The sequence below is a fragment of the Hypanus sabinus genome, chromosome 22 (assembly GCF_030144855.1).
Source record: "Hypanus sabinus isolate sHypSab1 chromosome 22, sHypSab1.hap1, whole genome shotgun sequence".
Taxonomy (NCBI): domain Eukaryota; kingdom Metazoa; phylum Chordata; class Chondrichthyes; order Myliobatiformes; family Dasyatidae; genus Hypanus; species Hypanus sabinus.
The window spans coordinates 12,264,188-12,275,913 of record NC_082727.1 but is presented as its reverse complement, the minus strand read 5'-3'; the positions used below and the strand labels follow the sequence as shown (position 1 = coordinate 12,275,913).

The 11,726-nt window shown below is 46.3% G+C and overlaps 1 protein-coding gene across 1 annotated transcript; it reads left to right on the top strand.

Annotated features, from left to right (window-relative positions):
• Positions 1-9,379: 9,379 nt before the first annotated feature.
• On the top strand, positions 9,380-9,866 carry LOC132379730 (large ribosomal subunit protein eL27). Its single transcript, XM_059948016.1, has one exon. The coding sequence runs from the start codon at positions 9,418-9,420 to the stop codon at positions 9,826-9,828; it is 411 nt and encodes a 136-aa protein (XP_059803999.1). The 5' UTR covers positions 9,380-9,417; the 3' UTR covers positions 9,829-9,866.
• The last annotated feature ends 1,860 nt before the right edge of the window (positions 9,867-11,726 follow it).

The window sequence follows — 11,726 nt, the reverse complement described above, 5'->3', positions numbered from 1 at the left end:
ATAAGTAATTCAATTACAGTAAGTTTATAAATGTGTATTGAATAGATTAAATATACTGCAAAAACAGAAATAATATATATTAGAAAAATAAAAAAGTGAGGCAGTATTCATAAGTTCAATGTCCATTTTGGAATTCTATGGGAGAAGGGAGGAAGCTGTTCCTCAATTGCTGAGTGTGTGCCTTCAGTACCTCCTTGCTGATGGTAAGGATGATAAGAAGGCATACCCTGGGTGATGTGTGTCCATTTCTTTCTGGACACCAGACCCAAACATTTCCCCTCCACCACCACTCTCCTCTGTCTAGTGGAACTTGACCTCCCTCCTAATAATTTCTCCTTTGGCTTCTCCCTCTTCCTTCAAACAAAAGGTGTAGCCTGGGCACTCACGTGGGTCCCAGCTACACCTGCCTGTCCATTGGCAACACTGAACAGTCTATGTTCCAACCCTACACTGGTATCACTCCCCAGCTTTTCCTATACTACATCCACGACCGCATTGGTGCAGAACTACACCCATTCAGAGGTCGTCAACTACAACAACTTTGTCTCCAACTTCCAACCTGCCCTAAAATTTGCCTGGTCCATTACTGATACCTCCCTCCCCTTTCTTGATCTCTCATTCTCTATCTCTGGAAATAGCTTATCTACTGATGTCTATTATAAACCCACTGACTGTCGCAGCTACCTGGATCATACCTCTTCCAACCCTGTTACTTGTAAAATGCTATCTCTTTTTCGCAATTCCTCTGTCTCCACCACATCTGCTCTCAAGATGAGGCTTTTCATTCCAGAACTAAATAGAAGTCTTCCTTGTAAAAGAAAGGGGCTTCCTTGTTCCACCATCAACGTTGCTGTCAACCTTATCTCTTCCAATTCACACACATCTGCCCTCCCCCAATCTTCCCACCACCACACCAGGGATAGGGTTCCTCTTGTCCTCAACTACCACCCACCAGTCTCCGCATCCAGCGTATAATTCTCTGCAACTTCCACCATCGCCAATGGGATCCCCACTACCAAGCATATTTCCCCCCTCACCATTCCCCACCTTTCTGCTTTCCACAGGGATCACTCCCTATATGACTCCCTTGTCTATTCGTTCCTCCCCACTGATCTCCCCCAGGCACTTACCCCTGCTAGCGTAACAAGTGCTACTCCTGCCCCTATATCTCCTCCCTCACTACCATTCAGGGCTACACACAGTCCTTCCCGATGAGGTGACAGTTCAACTGTGAGTCTCTTGGTGTCATTTACTGTGTCCTGGTGTGGCCTGCTGTATATCGGGGAATCCGGATGCACTTTAGGGACCGCATTCCCAAGCATCTACACTCTATCTGTCAGAACAAGCGGGATCTCCCAGTGGTCACCCATTTTAAAACCACTTCCCATTCCCATTCCGACATGTCAGTCCATGGCCTCCTCTACTGTTGTGATGAGACCACATTCAGTTTGGAGGAGCAACACCTTATATTCCATCTGGGTAGCCTCCAACCTGATGGCATGAACATTGATTTCTCAAACTTCTGGTAAAGCCTCCCCCTCCCCACCTTCACCATTCCCCGTTCCCATTTCCCTATCTCACTTTATCTCTTTACCTGCCTACCACCTCCCTCTGATGCTCCTCCCTCTTTTCTTTCTTCCATGCCCTCCTGTCCTCTCCTGTCAGAATCCCCCTTCTCCAGCCCCGTATCTTTTTCACTAATTAACTTCCAAGCTCTTTACCTCACCCCTCCCCCTCCCTGGTTCACCTCTCACCTTGTGGTTTTGGCTCCCTTTTCCCCACTTTCTTCCTCTGACTCCTTACTTCTTTTTCCAGTCCTGACAAAGGGTCTCAGCCTGAAATGTCGACTGTACTCTTTTCCATAGATGCTGCCTGGCCTACTGAGTTCCTCCAGGTGTGTGTGTGTGTGTGTATTTCCAGCATCTGCAGATTTTCTCTTGTTTGTAACTGTTGCCTTGCCTATTGTGTAACTACATTGATATATTCTGACCAGCTTAGATCCTCAGAGATCTTGACACCCAGGAACCTGAAATTGCTCACTCTCACCACTTCTGATCCCTCTCTGAGGATTGGTTCATGTTGTCTTGCTTTACCCTCTCTGCACTCCACAATCATCTCTTTGGTCTTACTGACACTGAGTGCACGGTTGTTGCTGCAACGCCACTCAGCTGACTGGTCTGTCTCGCTCCTGTACGCCCTGAATATCTGACTGGCTGCTCTGAAACCACTAAACTGCAGATGCTGGAAGTCTGACAACAATAGAAATATGCTGGATCTTCCCAGCAGGTCAGGAACAACTGTCGGAGGAGAATCAGTTATCATGCCAGGTCCATAACGCTTGGTCAGAACTGAATCCTAAGTTTTTCCAGTATTTCACCCTGACCCTGACAAACCCCCTGAGAGTCCTGTACATTTCAGTGAAGTCACTGACCATCTTCTCAGTTCCAAACAAGCCTCTCTACACTTGCAATGGCTGAACGTGCAGACCATCCGGTTTCGGGATGATTGTTTGAATGTCATCTGTGTTCAGTGGAAGGAAGCAGGGAATCACATATTCCTCTTGATCAGCATCCCAAGATCTCTGGCATGAACTGCTATTTGCAACCAACCCATCAGTGTCTCCACAGTGTCCACTGTTTGGTGGACAGGCAGGAGGAATGTGAGCAACATGCAAGATGATTAGAGACGCAGATCAAGAGGACAGCCTGAGAGTTATTCCCAGGGCAGAAACAGCTCATATGAGGGGGTGTAATTTTAACATGATTGAGGGAAAGTGTAGACAAGATACAAAGGGACAGTTTCTAAGCGGAGTGGTGGGTGCATGGAATGTGCTATCAGGGGTAGTGATAGAGGCAGATACATTAAGAATATTTAAGAAACTGAGTTAGGCACATGGACGATAGTTAAAACTGGAGGGCTTTGTCGGTAGGAAGGGTTATTTTTGAGTTATAATCTATTGCACCTACCCTCTGGAGCCTCTTCCAGTCACAGGCAAGGTGATAGACTGTTCAAAGTTCAGAGTTAGTTTATTATCGAAGTGCATATATGCCATCATATACAACCCTGAGATTTGTTTTCATGTGGGCATACTCGATAAATCTATAATAGTACAATAACCAAAAGAGAATCAATGAAAGACCACACTAATCTGGGTGTTCAACCATTTAAGACAAGTTATTGTTGTTTGTTGCAAAAGACAACAAACGGCAAATACAAAAATGAAGAAATCATAAAGATAAGTAAATAAGCAAAGAAAAATTGAGAACATGAGAGTTGGAACTGAGCCCTTGAAAGTGAGTTCATAAGTGTAGGAACATTTAAATAATGGGGCAGGTGAAGTTGAGTGAAATTATCCCCTTTGGTTCAAGAGCCTGATGGTTGAGGTTCCTGAACCTGGTGGTGTGAGTCCTGAGGCTCCCGTGCCTTCTTCCGGATGGCATCAATGATAAGAGAGCACGTCCCGGATGGAGGGGTCCTTGATGATGGATGTTGGCTTTCCTGCAACAAGGCGTGGTGTAGATGTGCTCATTGGTGAGGAGGGATTTACCCGTGATGGACTGTGCCGTATCCTCTACTTTATGTAGGATTTTCCATGCAAGGGCATTGGTGTTTCCACACCAGGTGTGATGCAGCCGGTCACATGATCTCCACTGGACATCTATAGAACTCTGCCAGTTTTAGGTGTCACGCTGGATCTCTGCTGGCTCTTAAGGAAGTAGAGGCGCCCCCATGTTTTCTTCGGCATTGCATGTACATGCGGGTCCAGCACAAACCCAAAGAACTATTAACATCGTGGAATTTAAACATTTGTGGGGACGATGGTATTGCATGCTGAACTGTAGGCAATAACAAGCATCCCGATGTACAGAGCTTCGCTGTCCAGATGTTTCAGGGTAAAAAGTCAAATGATTTCGGAGACAGGGTCATGGGGTTAAACATCATGGAAACCGGCCCTTCTGCGAGCTGAACCGCAGCCGCCAAGACGCCCCATCAAACTTTTCAGTTCAGACACGCGATGACGCTTCGACCTGTCAACTTCCTCATCAACTAGTGAGGTGATGTGTAAAATATTTTCAGTTTCATTTCCCCAGTCCCGCTCTTGCGTGTCTGCCTGTCTAGTTCCAGGGGAACACCCACGAGTATATAGAAGTCTCTCTCAACAGCGTCGTATCACTCGGCAGGTGGGCAAACAGAACCATGTTTAGCCAAAGTGAATGGCACCAGACGGGATCAGCCAAGGTTGGAGAAGAATCATTTTACCCCAGAGTTCATCTGCGCTGCGAGAATTGGGATACAAGTTACCAAACAACACCTGACTACTCCTTACTCGACATCGATGAGACAGACCGACCTACCTTCCAGCCCACACAACTCTCTCAGGTCACCACCTTCAGCGCTGCCAAAGGAATCTTGTCCAGCGGGAGATTCATCAGCCGAAAGCAGAAGAAGATTGGAGAAAAGGTGACAGAACGTTTCTCCTGGTGGGGTTTCGAAATAGACCAGCTTGAGATTGAGAGAGAGCGAAACAAGTACCAAAACACGGACGTATTGTCCCATTGTTTCAGCTCTCCCGCTTTCCAGCGTGGATCCCGATATGGCAATTTCAAGTTCACCTACGATATTTCGAGTCTGATGGACATGTACCAAGATTCCGTGTGCGCTGGGGAGCCGCCGGAGGTGCGGGTGTTGGGTACGTTCAAATACAAGCAAGAGGTGATGCACGCTGTGGTGGTCTGCTGTCCGGGAACCTCCCTGTTCAGTGACTGTCCCGACATCCCCAGTGATCCCGGGGCGGTCCTTTCGAAATCAGACCAGGGCTGGACGTGGAGACCCGATTCTACCGGATTGGATTTACCGCCTTTTAACCGTTCATGGGATCATGTCAGCTTTGCTTTCCACCTGCCTGGAATATGCCCGGGATTCTCGGTACCCCCTGGATTCCCTCTCCTGACTTACTCTGAGATCATACCACCAAATATCAGCAGGTCCGACTTCATAGAAGAGGAAGAATTTGACCAGTGCTTGGAGGAATTGCGGGAGATCTGGGAGGAAAACTCCCAAGATGACAATGCAGAAGGTGCCGCTGGATAAACTGGGTTATTACAGCAACCAGTCTCTGTCCAGCTCTCGCCTCAGAGACTCGCACCCACTTCAGCCTTAACTCTTTGTTCACCTTCTCTTGTCGAGTCCGGGTTGTAGCCGCTACCGGCGGGCCGTTCCTCAAGTCTCACCGAACCCCCTAATCTACTGTTAGCAATTGTTGTAGCAACTGTGTACATTTGTAAACGTCCATAATGATTATTATTTACACATGTTGCAACTATATCTTGATTTAAAATCACTTCACTATTTTTCCGCCTCCTGTTGAATAAATTAAGCTCCACCTCTGGTGCTTCACGCAGCAATGGAGGCAGCCCAGGAAAAGGCTCTGTCACACTTGTCTTGTTACTAGTTAATTTCCTTTCTGTTTTTCCTCCAATAGTCTGTGCAGAAACTTCAGATTTCCTCTCTTTAGCATGGATCTAAAAGCTGCTAGTCTGATGATTTTCTCCAGGCCCCTGTGGGTTTACCCAATATGTTAACGCAAGCTGTGTTCTGCTGAGATCCAGAGATGCGGCTCCCAACTCCACCTGCATTGCCGCCGCCGGTCTTGTCCTTATGGCCCCACTGGTTAACCTTCATGCTGGGCTTTGAATTATATCCACTTTATTGAGCACACACTGTGATGCTGATCCACAAACCACACTTCTACAGTCCAGTATTGATCTTATTACTCCAATATAAGGCGCTTTCAAGGATTTCCCATCAGCTCTCCATTCCTTTCCTATTAAACATCTCAGAACACTCCACACTTTCTTACTTTTGGTTATTATTTTCTTAATATGTGTTAACTATGTGAGTCTTTTATTGCCTCTTGAAGTTTCCATGTTATAAATTTACATTCCCACCCATTTTCCACATTGATCCATCATCCACAGGTAACGCTACTAATATATTAGAAAATACATGTGTAAAGGCTTCTTTGTAATGATTCACTGCTCAGACTAATGTAATGGCTTCTCTGCAATGTTCACTGTGAGGTAACGGTTTCTCGGTCGCAGCAATGTTTGTGTTATGGCTGGAGATAACAGGACTCTGGATGCATGTTAGCCGATTAGGGTTTTGTTGCCCCGTTTTGTGATTCTGGAAGCAGTTGATTTCACGGGCTTTTGCCAGAGGGAGAGAGAGAGATGCAGGGAGAAGAATCTAATGGAGAGATCTGGCAGATGGTCGGACGGAGTGGACTCGGAGCAGGGGTCCGAAGGTCCGCGATGCTCCGAGGAGACCGATGATGGAAGGAGGACTACTGAGTGAGCTCCAACTTTATGCACAGACTGTTTATTATTAAATATGATTTGGGCCCTTTTTCTTTTATATTTTGTTTCTCTACGAACCATATACCTGTAGTCAAAGTAAGAGTTATAAAGCTTAATCGTTTAATTGCATATTGTGTACAGTTTGTTATTTCAGGGTAGTGATTTGTAATGGGGACACATTGCGCAGCATGCACCCAAACGAGATTTCTTAAATTTGGGCTGGGCAGGGGGTTATCACCCCTGATATTAAGCCGCTAGGCAAAGCAAGTGTTACATATGGTTATTATTTTGAAATAATAAATTTCCCAAGGGGGTCAATTTTCCACAATTTCTTTACTTGACATAGATTTCCCTCCTTGCAGCATGATAGATCTGCCAATTTAAAAATCTGTCATCCAATTTGGCATTCGACCTTTAATTCCTGATCTATATAATTTGATGGTCAAACCTTCATTCCATTCCATATCACATACTTATGCCACATCAGACAAGACTGCCCCTATGCTTTTTCTGTTCAGTTGTGCTCTCCTCACCTCATGCTCTAGATATAAAATTGGGTCTGTGGGTCCTCTTCCTTTGATATTTAAAAATACCACATCTTGTTTCAATGTAATATGTCAATATTTTATTAAAGATTTTACACAAATGTGAGTTTAGTGTTATTGGTCTATAACTTGCTGGACTGTTAAGATTTTTGCCTGGTTTATGTCTTGGAACTATAATTGCTTTTTCCATTCCTTTGGAAGTTTTCCTTTTTTCCCCATACATGGTTAAATAACTTCCTTCCCATTCCCACTCAAATTAGATAACGTAATGTAACTTATCTAGGGGATAGGGGATTGTTTGTCCTCTTTAATATTCTAAATTACAACCTCAATAAGGGCTAATCAGGAGTCCACTTTAACTAGTCACAGTATGAGGAAAACCCGTGCCAGTCAAAATCACCATGACAAGATTATCCAGAAAGCGCATGGGCTTAACGACTCTAGTACAACAACAATTAACAAATACAGTTGCTCTAGAAACCTCAGAGCCCAAAGCTTTAAGGCTCGTTGCACAGGCACGCAGGGCTCATGAGGGTCCTATGGTCCATCCAAATAGTGGCCGTAGAGCTCCAGTCGCCGGGGATCAAGTGAAGGCACAAGTCTACAAACACTGGAATCTGCAGGAACAGGCAATGTTCCTGAGGAACTCAGTGGGTCAGGCAACAACTGTGGGAGGAGAGGGATTGTCGATGTCCCACACAAGGTTCATACTCAGAAAGTTGATAATTCCTTTCCCAAATGATATTGGTGTATTATTGTCACATGTGCCAAGATAAAGTGAAAAGCTTCTTTTGCTTACTATTCATTCAGGTCAGATCATTACACAGCGCATTGAGCAATAACAATGCAAAACACTGTGTAACAGCTACAGAGAAAGTGCAGTGACAGTAAATGATAAATTGTACAAACATAATCGGATAGATGATGAAGTCAAGAATTGGATCCTATCTCACAAGAGGTCCATTCAGGAGACTAATAACAGTGGGATGGAAGCTGTCTATGAGCCTGGTAGGATGTGCTTTCTGGATTTTGTATGCTCTGCCTGATGGGAGGAGAGAAGAGTGAAGGAAGGGGTCTTTGATTATGCTGGCTATTGACAGAGGCACTGGCAAGTACTATCAGACTCCATAGAGAGAAGGCTGGTTCCTGAGATACGTTATAGAGTCATTGAGCATTACAGCAATGGGATGGGTCCTTTGGCGAAATGGAGAGCCGGTAACACAGAAATATAAAGAAATGTGCAAATACATGGGATATCCGTCCTTAAACACGTGCGTGTGTGTGTGAGTGTCTGTTTCTGCATGTGTTGGTGTGGGTTTGTGTAGTCTGTATGTCTGTTTGTATAGGTGCGTGTGTGTATATGCACAAATTGCTGGAGGAACTCAGCAGGCCAGGCAGCATCTGAAAAAGAGTAAATGGTCTGGGCCAAGACGCCTCATCGGGACTTGAAAGGAAGAAGAGAAGACAGAGTAAGAAGGTGGGAGGACGGGAATTTTTAAGGAACTTTTACATTTTCTCTGTCAACTGTATCTATTGTCTCTGAGTGCTCTGGTTTCCTCCCACAGTCATAAGACATACTGCTGAGGAGATTAATTGGTCATTGTAGATTGTCCTGTGATTAGCTTAGGAAAATACCATCACTCCCACTGGGGCATGGCCGACACAGCTCACCAGAGTTGGAATGGAGCATTGGTTAGATACAGAGTGAAACTCCCTCTACACTGTCCCATCACACACTCCCAGGACAGGGACAGCACGGGTTAGATACAGAGTGAAGCTCCCTCTACACTGTCCCATCACACACTCCCAGGACAGGGACAGCACGGGTTAGATACAGAGTGAAGCTCCCTCTACACTGTCCCATCACACACTCCCAGGACAGGGACAGCACGGGTTAGATACAGAGTGAAGCTCCCTCTACACTGTCCCATCACACACCCCCAGGACAGGGACAGCATGGGTTAGATACAGAGTGAAGCTCCCTCTACACTGTCCCATCACACACTCCCAGGACAGGGACAGCACGGGTTAGATACAGAGTGAAGCTCCCTCTACACTGTCCCATCACACAGTCCCAGGACAGGGACAGCACGGGTTAGATACAGAGTGAAACTCCCTCTACACTGTCCCATCACACACTCCCAGGACAGAGACAGCACGGGTTAGATACAGAGTGAAGCTCCCTCTACACTGTCCCGTCACACACTCCCAGGACAGGGACAGCACGGGTTAGATACAGAGTGAAGCTCCCTCTACACTGTCCCATCACACAGTCCCAGGACAGGGACAGCACGGGTTAGATACAGAGTGAAACTCCCTCTACACTGTCCCATCACACACTCCCAGGACAGGGACAGCACGGGTTAGATACAGAGTGAAGCTCCCTCTACACTGTCCCATCACACACTCCCAGGACAGAGACAGCACGGGTTAGATACAGAGTGAAGCTCCCTCTACACTGTCCCATCACACACTCCCACTACTGTGGGCGACGGCCATCGAGCAACACCGCTGAAATGGGGAAATTTATGAAACCCGGGAAGGTGGTTCTGGTGCTGGCTGGTCGCTATGCTGGACGCAAAGGTGTTATTGTAAAGAACATTGATGATGGGACTTCTGACAGGCCTTACAGTCATGCCCTTGTTGCTGGTATTGATCGTTACCCTCGAAAAGTGACTGCCAAGATGGGTAAGAAAAAGGTGGCCAAGAGGTCCAAAATCAAGTCCTTTGTGAAAGTCTACAACTACAATCATCTGATGCCAACCAGATACTCCGTTGACATTCCCCTGGATAAGACCATTGTGAACAAGGATGTTTTCAGGGATCCTGCTTTGAAAAGAAAAGCCAGACGGGAAGCCAAAGTAAAATTTGAGGAAAGGTACAAGACAGGAAAAAACAAATGGTTCTTCCAGAAGCTCCGGTTCTAAGTTGTATATCAGATAAAATAAATTTCATTTAAATTGTATTTAAAAAAAAAAGGACAGGGCAGCACGGGTTAGATACAGAGTGAAGCTCCCTCTACACCGTCCCATCACACACTCCCAGGACAGGGACAGCACGGGTTAGATACAGAGTGAAGCTCCCTCTACACTGTCCCATCACACACTCCCAGGACAGGGACAGCACGGGTTAGATACAGAGTGAAGCTCCCTCTACACTGTCCCATCACACACTCCCAGGACAGGGATAGCACGGGTTAGATACAGAGTGAAGCTCTCTCTACAGTGTCCCATCACATATTCCCAGGACAGGGACAAATTATGAATAAAAGAAGAAGAAAGAGAAAATAAAGTTTAGTTCTTGTTTAACCACTGGCTCTGCTATTCTGTGACACTGTCAGCAGAGTGAGCTGAGAGACTGAGAGAAATTTTTATCTACTCATCTACCTGATAAAACTCACTAAATCCATGGGTATTGTCACTTACAAACTTGCTGCTCTATTCGTCCAGGCATCAGGACTCTGGGAGTGTACTCGAACAGTGCAAAGTCCCAATCGTTCATAGTCCTGTATCTGGCTTGTCCGGACCAGGGCAAAGGAGCAATGGGACAGACAGAGAAAAATAGCAAAAGACTGACAATTATGGAGAGCCGGTAACACAGAAATATAAAGAAATGTGCAAATACACATGATACCCCTCCTCCAACACGTGTGTGTGAGTGAGTGAGTGAGTGTGTGTGTGTGTGTGTGTGTGTGTGTGTGTGTGTGTGTGTTTTATGGTCTGGTCCGGAGCCTGCATTCTGGGTCTTGATCTCGTCCGCGGACTCCAGACTCCGTGTCTTGTTGCCATCCCTCCTTTCACCCTTGAGCCCAATTAGTCTCACCTGTGGATCATCGTGGCTTGTTGGGGCTCAAGGAGGCGACCCTGATGCCCATCGGCTGGCAGTGTGTATAGGGACTGAGTGGAGTTGGGGTGTTGTTCTGTGTATCCTGGTCCTCTGATTGCCATGGCTTAGAGTTACCCTTGTTAAAGAAGAGTTATTCAGGTAAGTCTGGCAGTCACCCTGGACTTAGTTCCCTTCCTATCCCTTGCCTCCACTGGGCAAGCCCTGCCAGACTGCCATTGCCCGGCAGGGGACTCTGCCCCTTTCCATACCTCGCTACTGATGGGTTGTGCCTTGAAACCTACCCAGGTGTCCCGTGACCTGCCCGGTCCCCCGTATTCCTGCCTGGGAGGTCTGGGCCCTGCCCAGGAGTTATGTGGCCCACCCAGTGAACTCTGGGATCCTGTCTTGCCTGAACTCTGACTCTCCTGGAACCCCAGGATCACCTTGAACGTCATGTCCCTCACACACACCACAGTCACTGCATCCTGTCTATCATTTATTTGTTCCTGTCCTGCCCCTAGTACTTCAATGCCTGAGTCCTGCACTTGGGTCCAGCCTTCTTTCCCTTATGACTGTGTGTGTGTGTGTGTGTGTGTGGAAGAGAAAGAGTCTGCTTTTGTCAATATGCATACGAAGTTACTTACATTCACAGTGATGAAATGTTTTGAGAGGTTGGTGATGAAACATATCAACTCCTGCCTCAGAAGTGACTTAGAAACTTTCCAATTTTCCTCCCCTCAAAGTAATTAAAATGCACAGACTTTAGCCTCAATACATCTTTACGCAATTGGATTCTCGGTTTCCTCACTTGCAGACCTCAGTCGGTTCAGATTGGCAACAACATCTCCTCTGCACACTCCATCAACACAGATGTACCACAAGGCATCCCTGCTCTACTGGCTTTACACTTATGGCTGTGTGGTTAAGCAAGCTCCAACGTCATATTCAAGTTTATGATGACACTGACATAGGCCGAATCAAAGGTGGTGATGAATCAGCA

Bases quoted from the DNA above. Each gene is read 5' to 3' on its own strand.
- LOC132379730 (XM_059948016.1), top strand. From the start codon at position 9,418: ATGGGGAAATTTATGAAACCCGGGAAGGTGGTTCTGGTGCTGGCTGGT.